Here is a 17919-nt window from a genome sequence, read left to right as displayed (position 1 = left end):
ACAGGCTAATTCAGTTAAGCCTGATCCTATTTAGAACAGACCTGTGTGTCAGAGAAACAGGAGCTGACAGGGACTCTTGAAGCTGGTGGGAAAGGCCATAAGCAAATGCTAAGAAATGTGGGGTCCCCTGTTGGAGCTCAGCGGTTAAGAGCACTGTCTGCTCTTCCAAAGGTCCTGAGTTCAGCCAGGAGTGGTGGTGCATGCCTTTAATTCCAGCAAGTGGGAGACAGAAGCAGGCAGATCACTGTGAGTTCGAGGCCAGCCTGGTCTACAAAGGGAGTCCAGGATGGCCAAGATAACATAGAGAAACCCTGTCTTGAAAAACCACAGACAGAGAGAGAGAGAGAGAGAGAGAGAGAGAGAGAGAGAGAGAGAGAGAGAGAGAAGAGAAGAGAACAAAACAGAAACCCCAAAAACAAAGGTCCTGAGTTTAATTCCCAGCAACCACATGGTGGCTCACAACCATCTATAATGTGACCTGGTGCCCTCTTCTGGCGTGCAGGCATACATGCCGGCAAAATACTGTATACATAATAAATAAATCTTTTTTTTTTTTTTTTTTTTTTTTGGTTTTTCGAGACAGGGTTTCTCTGTGTAGCCTTGGCCATCCTGGACTCACTTTGTAGACCAGGCTGGCCTCGAACTCACAGCGCTCCACCTGCCTCTGCCTCCCGAGTGCTGGGATTAAAGGCGTGCGCCACCACGCCCGGCTATCTTTTTCTTTTTTTAATAAAAGGAAGATGGAGTCCCCAGGAATGTTAGCAAACGGCTACAGGACTCAAGCATTTTGGTAATCTGGTAGTTCCAGGTGGATAAAAAGCGTGTTCCCATAACTGTGGTGGTAGCTGAACTGTCAGCAGGTAGGGCACTGAGGCCTTTCACATACTATTTGATTTCTCACAACTCATTTTGCATCATCCCCATGTGACAAAGCAAGAAACTGAGGCACAGGTATGACTTAGCCAGTCAGTTATCCAGGAGGTGAGGAGACCGGAACGAAAGTAAGGGTCTCCCTGTGTTTGTCTCCCTGTGTGTGTCTCCCTGTGTGGGTTTGGCCCGACCTGGCACTAGGTGCTTAGTCAGTTTGCACTTAGATGAATGAAATAGCAGGTGGTCAGGGTCATGGGGTGGGAAGGAGGCTTTGGGGAGAGAGAGAGAGAGAGAGAGAGAGAGAGAGAGAGAGAGAGAGAGAGAGAGAGAGAGAGAGTGTGTGTGTGTGTGTGTGTGTGATCCCAGCACTCAGGAGGTGGAGGCAGGTGGATCCCTGTGAGTTGGAGGCCAGCCTGGTCTTCAAAGTGAGTCCAGGACAGCCAAGGCTACACAGAGAAACCCTGTCTCATAAAAAACTAAAAAAAGAAAAGAAAGAGATAATTGAGTTTGTCATTCTGACCAAGAAATGTACGAACTTCACCCAAAGAAAACTAGAAATCTGCAATCTCAAAGGAGGAAGAGGAAAACACACTTTGCCCATCTTCCCACTTTAGGTTCCCAGTGGGCCCCAGCCTTGCCGTGTACTTTCCTTCTTCCTGCTTCATAGAGATGACGCTAGTTGGAGAGGAGACACAGGAGGCAGAGCGTAGGTCAGGTTATTTGGAGAATTGTCTGACCAGTTCTAAACGTGGGCCCTTCCTGAGCTGAAGGAACTGTGTTACACTGCCCTCAGGGAAACTGGCTGAAGCAGGCCTGCTTGGACTCTGCTCCAAAGCTACCATTGTTTATGGGCTTTGGCCTCCAAGGTGCTTGCTTGTTCATGGTTCTAAATTTTTAGCTCCTGGAAAGCGAACACGGTTTAGTCTCAGGCAATGCTTAGCTCAAACAGTCATTGCCAGCAGGTCCTGTGGTACAGCGGAGGCCACCAGGGATCCCCAGCCCGGGTCTCTGGAGTATCCTAAGGAGGAAGGGCATAGTTGTGGGTCTGGAGATACTCTTAGGGTATAACCACAGAGGGATTAAAGAGCCTTTGGGCATGCGTTCCTTTAACTTACTAGAAAAGTGGTCATTTGGAGCTTTGTGTTCCAAAGTGGAATTTGGGTTGGGACAGTGATTGTTAAAAGAGTGTCAAGATGATCAAGCCATACACCCCTAGGGTAGAAACACTTACTCTATGCCTTATATATGAGATCTCCCTATGGACATGAGCAATATGTTGTTACAGTAACAGTGGGTCCAATAACTTCTTGGTTTTCCTATTCAGTCTCTACTATTTGGACTTTTTGCCCTGTGGCTTACATGGAATTAGTTCCACCCAGAATTTCAGATCAACTCTTTGTGGTGGAGCAGCCAAAGAACAGAGTGTTCCTTTAGGCACAGCTTGCTCTCCTTGTGCATGGGGGAAGGGCTTTGTTAGGGCTAGAGAAAGAGCTCTTGACCGGGCGTGGTGGCGCACGCCTTTAACCCCAGCACTCGAGAGGCAGAGGAAGGCAGATCACTGTGAGTTCGAGGCCAGCCTGGTCTACAAAGTGAGTCCAGAACATCCAAGGCTACACAGAGAGACCCTGTCTGGAGAAAGAAAGAAAGGAAAAAAAGAAAGAAAGAAAAAAGAATCACCTGTGTGCCAGATGATTCTTTAACCCATTCTTGGTTGTCTTCTGACTTCCTGGTTCCTGCCTTTCCTACATGGTTTCTGAGTTATCTAGCTGATGGCCTGGCTGGGGAGTGCCAACATTTCCAAGTTTTTATGCAGGCGCAGGGAGAGGGGAGTTTTCGTCTATGGACGTCAAGTCCTTGTGATGCTCAGAGTAGAAGCTCCAGTCTTTTGATCCCAAGAATTTTACGGAAAGGTGCCTTAGTGATGGAGAGTCCAAAGTGTGTGTGGGGGGGGGGTCCTCTGTGCATCACATGCTTCAGTGAGGTCAGAATGAAAGCACAGGCTCAGGAAATGCTGTGTGAACTGCTAAGGGGCCGTCCATGCTGGGACATCTCTGCTAACCCTGGGTCACTGGTAAGAACAGACACCCTAGAGTGACCCTCAGGGAGATGCTTAGGTTGGAAATTTATAGAAAGTGCCATCCTCTGCCATTGTACATTGAAACTTGTCTATCTGTCTATCCATCCATCCATCCATCATCCATCCATCCATCCAGCTATTACATTTTTATTTTATGACAGTGGGGCACCAGTTGAATGAAAAACAAAAGTGTAAGTCTTTGTGACACGTTTTTTCATGGGTGATACTGGGGGAAAAAACCAGGGTAAGTCATTTGAAATATGAAGGGTCTTTCCACCATCAGGCTTGGGGACCTGGAGCAGGTGCTTTGTCTCTATCATGTGTCGCTGACTGCTTCCTGCTCTATACCGTGAGCATTACAAGGGCAGTCCTCCAGCATCTAGCTGGTGGTCTGGTGGGCAGGTAGAAGTCCAACCATGTGTCAGTCAGGCTGTAACAGAGAGCGGAAGTGAAGAGGCACCCAGTTTTCACTATTTCCTGTGTAGTGTTGCTGGGGTCTGTTTATAATACTATACATGACATTTAAATGCCTGTCACCTTTTCTTTTAGAGCTGCACATAGTTCTCAGACTCATAATGTACACACTTTGGGCGCCTGGGTGCCAGATTACAGGTGTGTACACCTGCCATGCCTGGCCCTTATTTATTTATTTATTTATTTATTTATTTATTTATTTATTTATTTAATTTATTTGCAGCTCTGTTTCACTATGTGGCTGCACATGGCTTATTTAACCAGTCCCCCAGTGATGCTTATGTAACTGTTTGCGATCTGCTGTTCTGATGGGCACTTGACACTGAGTATTGTTCCCAGTTTGTCACACACATGTAAGCCCTTCCCACTGGACAGGCTCCTGGGAATGGGCTTGCTGACTCAGAGAGCTGACGCTCAGGATGGATTTGGGAAGGAAGGGCAGAAACATGAGGCCCCAGAGTTAACTAGTGACATCGTGTAGCAGACACGTCACCCACCCTTGTGCGCGCTACGCTTTAAGGGCTTGTGTGGCATCTCATACCGCTTGCTGTTTCTGCACCAGGCTGGAGACACCATATTCAATCGAGCTAAGCTCCTCAACGTTGGCTTTCAAGAGGCCTTAAAGGACTATGACTACAACTGCTTTGTGTTTAGCGATGTCGACCTCATCCCGATGGACGACCATAACGCCTACAGGTGCTTTTCACAACCACGGCACATTTCTGTTGCAATGGACAAATTCGGGTTTAGGTAAGACACCCTCGGCCAGAGTCTGCTACGAAGGTGCTGTGTTTTTAGGGGTGGACTAGAAATTGCAGTTCCTCTGCAGTGTCCCTAGGCTCTGCATGGGAATGCCACTTCTGAGAATTGGTTGCTTTTTTAAAAAAGCCTGGAGTCATATATTGCCAGAGAAGGAAAGAGTGCCTGTAATTACTGTGTACCCTGATAACAGTGGTTAATACTTGGCTTGACTCCTATCTTTGGGCTCCCAACAGTGGCTGGATTTCCTCACCTTCTACTCCCCTCTGCCCCACATAGTTTGGGAAGCAAAGTGGACTCTCCAAAGCTCACTGAGTCTAGTTATTGGGTAGCTTGGTCTATATCGCTCAGCACTTTCAAAGAAACACGGTTCTGTTTCCAAAAACAAGGACTGCTGTTCGAATGTGGGGCTCTAACTTTATTATCAGTGTGCTAGTGAAGAGGACAAATGTTCCCGTCCCCAAGGGCAGCTGTGTGACCCAAACCTTATTGACACATGTGGAACATAGTCTTTTTATTTGTTTGTTTCTCTGTCCCGGACTCACTTTGTAGACCAGGCTGGCTCCAAACTCACAGTGATCCACCTGCCTCTGCCTCCCAGAGAGATGAGATTACAGGGGCGTGCCACCACGGACTGCTTGGAACATAGGCTTCTAGTCATTTGTTTAATCTTAAAAGGGCGTGGGCTCCTGCTCAAAGATGTGGCTCTGACGTTTCTATCAACCTGCTAGTGAAGAGGATAAATATTCCTGTCCCCAAGGGCAGCAGTGTGACCCAAAGCTTATTGATATATGTGGAACATAGTGTTATAGTCAGTTGTTTAATTGTAAAAGTCAAAAGCCCAGGCATACTGGTGTATACCTGTATTCCTCGCACTCCAGAGCCAGAGGCAGGTGGATCTCTACAGTTTGGGGCTAGCCTGGTTACATACTGAGTTCCAGGACAGTCAGAGCTTCAAAGTAAGACCTGTCTTTAAAAAAAAAAAAAAAATCTAAGTCAGTGAGTAAATGAATATTCGCTTTGTTTCACAGTCCATCCTTGTTTGCACTGAAGAGTTGAACACATATTTGAAAAGCATTTATCTTCCCTTCCTTAAGTAAACTTGAAGCTCCAGGAAGCTGTGCTGCAGCTATTTGAGCTTAGGCTGTGCTAGTAGCCTTTGTGTGAATACAGCTGCCCTGTGAGATATTCTCGTCCTCTCTTCCTCCCCTCCCTTGATGGACCACATAAAACATAGGTCTCTTTATGGTCAGAGCTGTTCAGGCTCTATACAGAACGTCATATTTAGACTCCTCAGGAATTAATCTGTGGCCACTTGTCCTCCTTCCCTCTCTTTGAGTGTCTTCCTTTTAAGCGGCTTGTACTCTGACCCTCTATTCTTCTCCTGAAGTGTGATGGTGAGGCCCAAGTAGACACTGAACCCTTTACCATAGCACCGACAGCGGTTTGCAGACACCCTGTGATGCTCTGTAAATAATGCCGGTAGATAAGAAAAGTAGGAGAGGCAGCACAAGTGAGTCTAGTGAAGAGAGCAGTACTCCACTGAAGTAGGAACCTATTTCTAGAAAAGCACTGATTAACAAGACCTAGTGTTGGTCTAGGTGCCTTTGGCTTTAACCGGCGTCACAGATGTAGAAGCGGAGCTATAACTCAGTGGGGGAGCAGTTGGTTGCCCAGCATGGTTGAGGCCAGGGCTCAGTCCCCAGTTCTGCATTTGACACCTTCCCAACCCCCCAAAAATGTATGTGAGGTGTGCCAAAATGGATAATATGAGCCCTTAGTCATAGCATCTGACTCTGAATCCATTGCTTTAGATTCATTCAAGCAGAACTCCAGAGGTCCTTTCAAGCCAGCGAGGTGTTCTATCCCTGTAATTGTAGCAACTGGGAGGCTGAGGTTGGGAATACCATCTGTTCAAAGATAGCCTAGGCAGGTGAGAACAAGGCTGTGACTCTGTGACTGTGTGTGTGTGTGTGTGTGTGTGTGTGTGTGTGTGTGTGTGTGTGTGTGTGTGTGTGTGTTTATGAGAGAGAGAGAGAGAGAGAGAGAGAGAGAGAGAGAGAGAGAGAGAGAGAGATGGGGGAGGTAGGAGGGGGCCCAAGTTCTACGCAAGTGCACATAACTATAATCTTAGCACTTAGAAAGCCAAGGCCAGTGAATCATGAGTTCAAGGCTGGCCTGGGATACAAAGTGAGTCCCTTTCTCCACATACAACTTCCTCTCCAAAAAGAAAAGGAACACAGCTGATGTTCAGTAGTGTTTGTTCTATATGGCTCATTTGTGTATGCTCTGCATTTTCCTTAGTTTATGTAGTTATATAATGGTCTCTTTAGAGTTCAATATGTACCAAAGTATAGTTTGGAGTTGCACTTAGTTTTATGTTTATATAATATAAGATATAAGGCAATAAGATAATAAGGTACCAGGCAGCAGATATTATGTTATAAAGGAGTTCATTAAATGAGTGTGGGAGAGAAGGAAAGGGGGGGGGGGGGAGAGAGAGAGAGAGAGAGAGAGAGAGAGAAGAGAGAGAGAGAAGAGAGCCACAGGAGGGTCTATCCTTTTATATAGCCCTGGGCAGGGCCACGCCCCCAAGCAGGTAGGCAATGACGTCACAAGTAGGCAGGCTGAAGCAGTGTCCTAACAGGGTAACAGGAAGGCTCTTGTGTGGCCTTTGGGGCAGAATCTATCTTTCCTACTATGACGCTTTTAAGATATAAAAGGGTATAGAAGGACAAAAGTCCCTGGTGTCCCAGTACTTGGCAATGTGGAAAAGTAGACTCTGCACCTTACTACCTCAGAATAAAGTAGAAAATTTGAGGCAGTTTCCAGAGATGCAGTTGCCACATTAGGGCTAGTGTTCAAACCTTGTGCTTTTGGGAGGAAAAGTGATTGGCCGATAGGGTAAGCAGGGAAGACAGCGAGCAGGGTCGCCTGCCTAAGTGGTTCTCTGCAGGAACAAGGTTCACAGAAGGTACATTCCAGAACCACAGGGCAAAAGCTGGACTTAGCCTGCTTGTAACTGGTTCCTAGAGAACCAGAGGCTCAGTACTGTACTCTTAGGAAAGAAGGAGATTCTGCATATCTGAACCCTGATATAAAGCAAATTAAACGTCAAAAGCTAAGCGAACTGGTTTGGCTCAGGGCAGGTTGTGAAAAGATAGTGAGTAAAGGAAACAAATTAAACAAAGATAACTCGCAGTTATGGAAATTTCCTCCCAGTGCCTAAGGAGAAACTTCAGAAATATTCTCATGGCCAGGTACCTTTAGTCTCAGCACTCAGGAGACAGAGGCCTGAGTCTGTGAGTTCAGGGCCAGCCTGCTCTGCATAGTGAGTTCTAGGTCAGTCATTACTTGGGTCAAAACTGACTAACCATGGCCCTCTGTCTGTCTTCCTCCCCAGCCTGCCTTATGTTCAGTATTTTGGAGGTGTCTCTGCTCTCAGTAAACAGCAGTTTCTGGCCATCAATGGATTTCCTAATAATTACTGGGGCTGGGGAGGGGAAGATGACGACATTTTTAACAGGTAAGGTTCACGGTTTCTGTCTCCTCTCGGGCTTCACTTCTGGTGTTTGGGTCAGGGGCTGGGTTATTCTAGAAGGATTGGCAGCCAGGAGGAAGCAGTCAGTACTCAGCCTGTGCTGAGATCACGCCAGTGTAGGTCTTCAGGTGCTTAGCAGAGTCTGTACAAAAGTGAGCGTCTGCCTTGGAGTATCTTAGGGAAATGTGAGGTGGGGAGGAATTGGAGGGGCAGGTTTACCTGGACTCCCTCCATGGCTTTCCGTACTGAAGAAGCAAACCTGTGTCCTGTGTGAAGGCACCGTCACAGAGGAGATGCTTGGTGTGGAAAGCACTGTCCTAGCGAGCATGAGAGCGTGAGTGCCACGTAAACCCAGATGTGGCAGTGCACGCTCTGTGAGATGAGGCAGGGGAAGCAGGGCGATCCCCAGATGTGAGGGTCTCTTTCAAAGAAGACTTTAGCTCGCTGTGGTCCCTTTCTGCTGTAAAGCAAGTTTCCTTCCATGGCATCTTAGTGCTGCGGTTTTATTTTGAATAATTTTAACCACAAACAAGGAAAGCCAGAGTAGAAGCTGGAATGACAGCTCAGCAGTTAAAAACACACACTGCTCCTGCGGAGGACCTGAGCTTTGTTCCCAGCACTATCTTAGTTTAGGTGTCTCACAACTTCCTGTAACTCCAGCTACAGAGGATCCAATACCTTTCTTCTGGAGTCTTCAGGCATCAGCACTCAGATGTGCATACACACATGTATGCGCGCGCACACACACACACACACACAGTGGCACACACCTTTAATCTCAGGACTTGAAATGCAGAGACAGGCTGATGTCTGAGTTTCATGAGTCTGGTCTACATCGAGAATTCCAGGACAGCCAGAGCTACATAGCGAGACCTTGTCTTTAAAAAGACAGTAATTTAATGAGCCTACGTAGAGCCACGTGATCCGTGCTTATTATGCTGTGGCCAGTCTTACCCTATTCGCACATTCCCCAGGCACTTCTTAAACTAGCAGCTTGTCTCCTGTAGGTTGTGGGTAGTAAAAGCCATCTGGGAGCCAATCTGAACTTGTTGCCTGCATCGGGATGCACTGGCTGAGTTAACAGAAAGTGGCTGTCAGAACAGCGTCCATGCTGCTCAAGGTTACCGCTGTGAGAACTTGCCAAAGCTCCAAATCCTTAATAAAGGCCTTGACAGAAACTTGAGTGTTAGCGTATGCAAACCGGTTATCAGGCATGCGCATATTGAATATGTACTGCATTTAGAGCATTGTAAAGCCCGTCCTGATGCTAAGAACCTCACCACAGGGTTCAGACAGGACACTTGCTCCTCCATACCCCTTACCTGGGAAGCCGTCTGGACTGCTGGGGCAGAGCATCAGGCTCACGGGGTAGCACAGCCTTGAGTGGTCAGCAGGATTGGGGAAGGGAGGCGTGTAGAGTAGGACTGGAGAGATGGGTGGTACATGGATAGTGTAGCTCTCCAAGAGATGAAGATACACCTGCTTACTGTATGCCAGACAGGAAGATGAGCCTACAGGGACAGCATGGCTAGACACCCGCCTCTCACCCAGAGCCGCCAGTCCCCTTGGATATTTGATGTTTCACTTTGGGGCCTTAACGAGGCAAACACTACAAAGGTTGCAGAATCTGTCATTTCTGTATAATTGGGAAAGAGTCTACATTTTTACCTAAAGCCTTCTGGGCTGTGTCCCAGCATGATGCGTATGGTTTGGGCTTAGTGACCATCTACAGGCCCGTGGCTGGGTCCATAGTCTTGTAGCCCGGCTCCTAGAGCCAAGCCTTCTGACAGCTGCGGTGATGACTGTGCCTTTACTCTCTGCAGATTAGTTCACAAAGGCATGTCTATATCACGCCCAAGCGCTGTGGTGGGGAGGTGTCGCATGATCCGACACTCAAGAGACAAGAAAAATGAACCCAATCCTCAGAGGTATGTTCTCTGTATGTGTTCTCTTCATGGAAGAGTTATTATATGTGTGTGCATGTTTTTACCTGTGTCTAAGTATGTGCACCATGTGTGCCCGGTGCCCTCGTGGTCAGAAGAGGTTATCGGATCCTCTGGAACTGGAGTTGTAATCCACTTTGTGGGTTTCCTCGGCAAGAGCGGCCAGGGCCGTGTCTCCAGCCCCCCTCCCCCCCCCCCCCCCCCCGCCCGGGTATGTTCTTATTACTCTTCCTTCCTTAAAGGGGGCAGGCTGCGAGTGAGGCTTGCACAGTGGTCCGGGTAGCCAATCTGTGGTAACCATCCCGGGCAAAACAGCTGTTGGGAAAGAAGTACAGATGTTGTTGACCAGTTTCTTCCAATTACGTTTTAACCCATTCCCTTCGCACTTTTTTTCCTGGTAGGTTTGACCGGATTGCACACACAAAGGAAACTATGCGTTTTGATGGTTTGAACTCACTTACCTACCAGGTGTTGGACATACAAAGATACCCATTATATACCAAAATCACAGTGGACATCGGGACACCGAGATAGCATTTTGGTACAAATAAGAGACCTGAAAATGGCCAGGGACCTCAGATGCGTGTCTCTGCCAGTCGACTGGGCTGGTCCCTCTCATTTGTACAATCTGAGTGATAGTTTTCCTTGCTTATCGTTCAGACATCTTTCCAGATGCCCGAGGTGAATGTAATGTTTACCGCCTGGCTCGGCACTGGATGAAATTCTACAAGGCGTTTGTCAGTGTAAAACGGTCAGCCTTTGGAGGCTTCTTGGACTTGTCCATAGTCTCGCCCTCAAAGAGTCAGAACTGTACACAGGACAAAACCTAGTGACCCGGGTCACATTCGCACCGCTGAGACAGCTAAGTTGTGAAATGGATAAGAACTTTGCTTTAACCAGTGATGTTCAGAGTGCATGACAAATGAAGGCTGCTGTTGGATTCACATTAATGCGATATTCTCTGAATATTTTTTTTTTATACAAAAATCAAAATTTTAATCAGTCTTGTGTTCTGTCCCTTTCCTACTTTCTTTCACCGGTGTGCAACTATTACAATCACTGTGTGTGTGTCTTTTCTTAGCAAAAGAATTTTAAAACTTGAGCCTGGAACTTGGTATCCTGTTGTTGTGTGGATCCCAAGGCCTCATACTCAGAGCAGGCACTCTCACTTATGCGACCTGTCTCCAGGTCCCTGTCTGATTTCTGAATGTAAAGTTTTGTTATTTTGTTTTTGTTTTTAAAAAGCAGTTTGTAGTATTTTAAAGAATAAATTGAATTCTGATCATGTTATAGCTTGATTCTGTGTTGATCCAAATTGGAATAGCTATTGAGTGTTAAATCATGACAATTTATTTTTCTGGGCATGCTATGTTAAACTTGAATTTCCTGTGTATTTTTATTGTGGTATGTTAAATGTGTGGAAGGGGTTGACTGTTTTGGGGGTGGTTAGTGTATGCTGTAGGGGTCACAAATGAGCGTCTGATTTAGCTGACGGGCGAGATTTTTATGAAGAACAAAATCACTTTCAGGTCCCTTGATGAGGGCAAAGCCTTCAGGCCAGCATCATCCTGCCAGGGTGGGTCAGGGACAGAGCTCTCCCTCCACTCCCCTAGGTGGGCAGCATGGAAGGACCCTCAGGCTCCCAGAACTGACGCCTCAGAGCCCTAGGCTATGAGGTTGAAAATCTTAAGAGTCAGGTTGTTTACCATCCCTCTGAGCTTCTGCACTCCCAACCTCACCCTCACCCCCGCCCGACCCACCCAAAGTAACCAGCCCTGACTTTTCTCCTGCTCTTCCTCCTTCTCCCTTTTCACTCTGTTGCTTCCTTCCCTAAAATTTCCTGTGGCACTCAGGGTCAGACTGTTCATCCTCCAGCAGGATTGTGCCTTTTAATTAGGTCTAGAAAGTTCACCCGAACCCACACCCTCATCTTTCCTGAGAATCCTGGTGCCTATTACGCCCCTCATCGCCACTCAGGGTTTTAGCGGGTGCTCCCACTGCTCAGCCACGAACTCCCCTGTGTGGAGATGCCTGAGGTGAGCTGGCTAGAGGTGCTCAGCGCATCAGGCCGGGAGGGCTTGAGAGATGCAGCCTGGCCTGAGATCCTAAGATGCGGCAGGCCGTCTAAACCCAGAGCTAAGCCCTTAGTGTATAGGCTGAGCAGATGGCTGGCCCTGATCCTACCTGTGCCTTTGTTGCTTTGAGCGGCACAGTCCCTAACTTGCTGCTTTTTCCAGAAGCTTTCTAATGTGTGAGTTAGAAACTACTTTCCCCAGCCAAAGCAGCCAGGTTGTACAAAATCTCTGCTCGCTCACTTCTCCATACCTCTAGAAGGCCGTTAAAACTGAGACAGGCTGCACGGAGGGGACTTCTGGGGAATGGAGAGGGTTTTGTTTTGTTTTGTTTTGTTTTCTGTCCCCAGATCCTGACTTTTCTAAAGTGCCTTAAAAGAAGAGAGGCAGATGCGCTGCGTGCTGTCACCTGCGTTTCCTCTATCACTCCTAAAGCAAAGCTCTGACTTTCCTCTGTGCTGTCCCTGCTGGGTTTTATTTCATGTCAGGTCTGTGGTCCATTCTCAAGCACCAGGGAAGCTGTCCCGCCTGTCCCTTGCATCTGCTGACCTTCCAACAGTCTCTGGAGCACCTCAGGCCCAATGCACAACCAAAGCACTGCCGGGCCTGCGCCTGCACCCGGCCTAGCATCTTCGCTGGGGGCTGGAGGATTTAGGAGTTGGGGAACACTTCCTTTGCCTGGGAGTTCTGACCCGGGTGCAGCCCACGCTGTGCCTTTCTCTGTGTGTGTTTTTGCTGGTGACCTGTGCAGCACGGCCTTTGGGAAGGATGGGAGGCACAGGAAGGCGAATGAAATGCTGCGTTGGCCTTCAACCCGCCAGGGTCTCCACTGCCCCCTGGGCTGTTCCACAGACCTGTGATACTATGTATGTATTTTGATATCCCATGTATACAAATGTATTTACCACTGGGGCTGGGAGAGGGTGGCTGTCTCTGACCTTGATGTTCAGAACAGACAATTTTTGCCTTTGAAATGCAGTAATATAACATGAATAAATGACCCTATCTTTGTAACTGTGGTTTCTCTTCTGATTTAAGGGGTTTGGGTTGGTGGAGGGAGGGGACACACGATGACAGCAACAGGCTACACACAGCTCCTAGAAGTCAGATGCTTCCTCCTCGTGGGACCTTCATTATCTGTAAGTGGGTACGATACCATGTAGAGACGAATTTCAGGCTTAAAAGAGATGCTAAGTTTAAACTAATGACCAATACTACACAGGTACTCACTCACCACACAGTACCTATTTCCAACTCAAAATAAAATTGTCCCTAGCAGCTCTCTGGCCATCGTCTGCTGTTCTCAACAAATGTCAGGTTGGTTGAGGATGGATCTGAGAGCCATTTGTGCAAAGTATTCACGGTGTGCGTTACTTGCTGTTGCCTCATGCAGGGTCTCTTGCCAGCCCAGGAAGTTTAGCCAGTGGCTCTAAACTAGTGATCCTGGAGTTGGGGGGGCATCAGAACCTAAGGGTTGCCTGTCCTCAGTAAGCCAACTAAAGCAGCAAATAAGAGATTGGTTCAGTGTGGGAACTTAGGAGGATCAGTGCCCCTCCCCAAGTTGTCAGCATCAGTCCTAACATAGGTTTAGGGTTAAATAGAGGGCAGGAGTTGTATACTGCAAAATAGGCCTTGCCAGGCTGTGGTCCTACCTATCACCAGTGTCTTAAGCTCCCAGTCTCTCCTGCAAAGTCACCTGACAAGATGCTGGCAGTGGGGGAAATCTCTTCCCAGGAGACAACTTCTCTCTCTGGCTGACAGGTTGGCTCCTTCCTTCCAGCATGAGCTTTCTGAGGAAATTCTAGTTCTCTGAGGTGTATTGTCACAGTGGCGGGCGTGATTCCCTAAAAGAAGGCAAAAATGGCCCCCTCTTATGTCTCTCACACAAAATTTGGTTTTTGTTTGTTTGTTTTTCGAGACAGGGTCTCTCCGTGTTAGCCTTGGCTGTCCTGGACTCACTTTGGAGACCTGGTTGGCCTCGAACTCACAGCGATCCGCCTGCCTCTGCCTCCAGAGTGCTTGTTTCTATTTTTAACTGAGGGTGTATGCACATGTAGGCAGGTGCCCGTGGGGGCAGCCTGAAGTGGGTGCCGGCACCGCAGGCCTCTCACTGGCTGGTTTGCTGACCCTGACACAGGCCAAAGGAAGTCAGTGCACAGGAGAAGCTGCTGTAGCTTTCCTACCGAATGCCAGGTCTGTGAGATGCAGCCCCCTGCAGCCATCTGGGTTGTCTACCCTACAAAGGAATCTTCAGTAGCCTCTGGCCTGAGAATCCATGGGAGATGGTTAGATACGGCCTTCAAGCACGATACACTCGGCCCTTCTGACATAGTGTTATCAAGTCTGATCGAAAAAGCAGTTCACTGCATCTTTTTTTTAAAGATTTATTTATTTGGTTTATGCATATGAATGCTCTGTTTTTTTATACACCAGAAGAGGGAATTACAGATGGTTGTGAGCTACCATGTGGTTGCTGGGAATTGAACTCAGGACCTCTGGAAGAGCAGCCAGTGCTCTTAACCGCTGAGCCATCTCTCCAGCCCCCGTTCACTGCATCTTCTGACAGTGTTCCAAGTGTGTGGGCTTTCTTCCTACCAAACAGGTGCTTCCAGTCCAATGGCCTGTAGTGTCACTCATTCAGTACCATCTACCTGGAGTCCGAATTGCACGCCACAGGCTAAGGACTCAGTCACAAGATTGTCTCGCCACCACCAGCAATGGCAGGTAGCAGGCTGAGGCCTGTGCCCCTGGCCAGCTGCCTGTAGATTCCTGGGATCCCTACGGCAGCTTCAACTAATTTGCCAGAAGGAGTCACAGAACCCAGGGAAACATACATTTACAGTTTCTTATAAAATGACAGTTCCATCCAGGCCTGTCGTCCCAGCCTCTCAGAGCTGACATAGAAGGACCACAAAAATCCAAGGCCTCCCTGAGCAAACTAGTGAGACACTGTCTCAAAATTAGGGGAAAAAAAAGGAGGGGGGGATGGGGAGGTGGGTCGCACGGGCTGTGGAAATAGTTCCACTTGCTTTGTGTATGTGAGACCCTGGGTTCAATAATAATAAATGTAAGTGTAATAAAATGGAATAAATAAAGGATATTGGGTCTGGGGAGGTGGTGAGTGGATAAGGGGGCTTGTGCGAGAATGAGAAGCTGAGTTGGAATCCCCAAAATCCGTGTGAAAACCTCAGGTGAAGAAGAAGAAGAAGAAGACAAAGCAGTGTCCTCTGGCCTTCTCCTGTGTACACATGTAGCTCTTAAACAGGCGTGCATGCACATACACGCACACAAATATTTACAGAAGCTACCACTGAGCAGTCAGATAATAGGCAGAGGGTGAGGCCTGTGGGAAGGGGAGAGGGGACTCCATGCCTTCCCTGGCTATGCCCTCACACACTTCTCTGTATATTGCCCAGAGCCTTTGGAGTGTTCTGCTGGGTTCACCTTGTGATGCTGATTCCATAGGGACCATCGGTGATGTGCCGAACCTTAGCAGTCATCACTCCTTCCGGTGTGATTGGACTGGGGGTGAGGGGGGTGGGGGGTGCAGGGTCCCACGTTCTCCTCATGATTTGTCCTCCTAATGGCCACTTCTGTCCAGGAGTCCACCAGGCGTCACCTCACCAGAACATAGGTCACTCCGGTCCTGCAGGGGAGTTCACGGGATGTGAGCCAGCCGCAAGAGCTGAATGTGAGACCAAAGGTTCCAGCAGCGCTACTTGTAAGAAAGTAATTTTTTCTTACAAGTGAGAGAATTGCAAAGGCCCTAGGCCAGGAACCAGGGCTGTTTGTCCCACCAAACCACAGAGAACGCAGGCCTCGGCAACTTGTAAGGTCTGGGTTAGAAGAACAGAATGGGGGGCTGGAAAGATGGCTCAGAGGTTAAGAGCAGTGACTGCTCTTCTAAAGGTCCTGAGTTCAATTCCCAGCAACCACATGGTGGCTCACAACCATCTATACTGTAATCTGGTGCCCTCTTCTGGTCTGCAAATGTACATTCAGGCAGAACACTGTATACATAATAAATAAATAAATCTTTAAAAAAAAAAAAAAAGAACAACAGAACGTTTACATATGGGGGCTCGTAAAAGTAGTCTCACCACTCAGGAGGCTGAGACAGGAGGATCGCTATGAGCCCAAGACGAACCTGGACTACACGGTGAGACCCTAGAACTTCTTACCCTGTCAGATGCAAAGTGAGATCTGGCTGAACCGGTCCCGCCAGGCAACCCTCATGTTCTTCTTTGACCGTGTTTCCAGCCGGGGAATGTGGCTGTTGCATTCCTCACGAGACTGAGAAAGCTCTGTGGGTATGGTTGGTGTTACAGGGTGATAACATCATTCGACCAGAACTCGGAGGCATTTGAGGGGGCATGCGCACACCAGCGAGACACATACCATGGTGGCTGGAGGTGAAGGGCAGAAGGCTGTCGCGGGTCATTAGAGGTGGTCATTACGACTGTGCTGGCTTTCTCTGCCTTTACCCTTGTGTGTCTCTGGGAAAGTCAGGCTCCCTTTCCAGAACTCTACGTGCTCTTGATTTTTTTTTTTTTTTTAATGACCTGCCCTCAGAACTCACCCTTGGGCTCCTGCATAATTCTGCCTTCCTGACACACAAACTTCCAGAAGCTCTCTAGTCTAACCTTTCCTGTGATCCGAAGGAATTCACTGTAGCTCTGGTCTTCACTTGTGAAAACAGCAGGACCGAGCCTGACCCACACCCACTTTTAAAAAAAAAAAAAAAGAAAGGAATCGGCTAGAGCCACATGCAGCCTCCCTGCCACCTGAGGACTGACAAGCGCTAGAGGCACACCTTGATTTCTATTTTTTTGTTTTTGTTTTTTGTTTTTGTTTTTCGAGACAGGGTTTCTCTGTGTAGCCTTGACTGTCCTGGACTCACTTTGTAGACCAGGTTGGCCTCGAACTCACAGTGATCCACCTGCCTCTGCCTCCCAAGTGCTGGGATTAAAGGCGTGCACCACCACGCCCGGCTCAGCTTGATTTCTAAATCAAGTTTGACACTGTCCCTGAGGCCTGGCTTTTCGGTTGCTACTTTTTCCTAAGACAACCAGCCTTCCTCCCCTAGGGAGGCTAGACCATGCCAGGTTCTGACGTATGTACACACCCATCCTCCCTTCGCCAGGTGGGACTTGGGTGCAAAAAGTGAAGCCAGGGCTTAGGCAAAGCAAGATGGCGGAGAGCCCACTCGTTTCCATCTAGTGTGGGAGAAGGCTGGATTAGCCCTGGGGTGAAGACAGCGAGAAGCACCCAGGCAGGTTCTGTCTAGATAGTGACAGGGGTTCCCTGGCATTGGAGTGTACTAGAGTTTGCAGGGAAACGGAACCGTGACTTGGTACTGTTGAGCATAGTGCTGAAAAGCTAGGAGTTAGACAGACGTCCTAGTGGGCAGACACACAGGGAGAGGGGCCATGGCGAGGTTAGGAAGGTGGTGCGCTTCCATGGTGGCGAGCCTCTTTCTCACCCTCCCACTCTGAGGCGAAAGCCTGGCAGCTTTCCTGTGATGGACTGGCTCGGCAAGTTCGTATAAAAGTAACTTCTGTTCTCCTGACTCAGTTGTGGTCTGTGGAGGCTAACTGCCTCCTTCTGCTAACCTAGGCCTAGAATGTTTTCAGTCTGAGACTCACTGCTGAATAAGCTCTCCCTTAGACGTTCTTTCTGAGCTCTGGGCTGGCTGGTTCAACTCAGCTGTTCTGGCTCCAACTCCTCTCCCAGATGACTTATTTAATCTGGCTTCTCTCTCAGCCTGGAATTGCTCTGCTTGGCCTCAAACTAACTCAGCAATCTGCTCTAATCTTCTGGCTCTTTCTCATTTTCTGGCTCATTCTGTCTTCACCTGAATTCTCTCTCTCTCTCTCTCTCTCTCTCTCTCTCTCTCTCTCTCTCTCTCTCTCTCTGCAATCCATCTCTCTATTACTGTCCTGGTAAAACTCCTCCTCTCTCTGTAAAACTCCCTCTTAAGTAGCTTCCCTTTCCTCTCTCTTCTTGTGAGAGTTGGGCATATCCTATTCTGTCAAATCTCTGATTCGTCCCCTTTTGTGCTACTCAATTAGACAGCACTTTCAGACATGGATGCTTCCTTCTACAAACTAACTTTACCTTTGTTTGGGATTAAAGGCATGTACCACCATGCCTCCACCTAAGCTTTTCTTACCTGATACCTGC

At 48.2% G+C, this 17919-nt stretch overlaps 1 protein-coding gene and 1 long non-coding RNA gene across 3 annotated transcripts in view; one reads left to right on the top strand and one right to left on the bottom strand.

Moving 5' to 3' along the window:
* Positions 1-10949, top strand: part of B4GALT1 (beta-1,4-galactosyltransferase 1) — a 52475-nt gene extending 41526 nt beyond the window's left edge. The window contains exons 3-6 of one of the 2 annotated variants that reach the window (XM_084775721.1): positions 3984-4117; positions 7584-7706; positions 9545-9649; positions 10066-10949. In XM_084775721.1, coding sequence (XP_084631847.1) covers positions 3984-4117; positions 7584-7706; positions 9545-9649; positions 10066-10198 — 495 coding nt within the window. In that variant the 3' untranslated portion in view covers positions 10199-10949. Of the gene's footprint in view, positions 1-3983; positions 4172-7583; positions 7707-9544; positions 9650-10065 lie in introns of both variants that reach the window. The other variant, XM_084775720.1, reaches the window with a different exon arrangement.
* Positions 10950-12208: 1259 nt separating this feature from the next.
* On the bottom strand, positions 12209-12744 carry LOC311594303. Its single transcript, XR_014778037.1, has 2 exons — positions 12600-12744; positions 12209-12565 (listed from the first exon to the last, which is right to left on the bottom strand). It is a non-coding gene; the product is annotated as an uncharacterized lncRNA (long non-coding RNA).
* Between the last annotated feature and the right edge of the window lie 5175 nt (positions 12745-17919).

The sequence above is a fragment of the Acomys minous genome, assembly GCF_964271855.1.
Source record: "Acomys minous genome assembly, chromosome: 1".
NCBI classification, from domain to species: Eukaryota; Metazoa; Chordata; class Mammalia; order Rodentia; family Muridae; genus Acomys; species Acomys minous.
The sequence above is the reverse complement of the archived record's forward strand: the minus strand, read 5'-3'. Positions and strand labels throughout refer to the sequence as shown.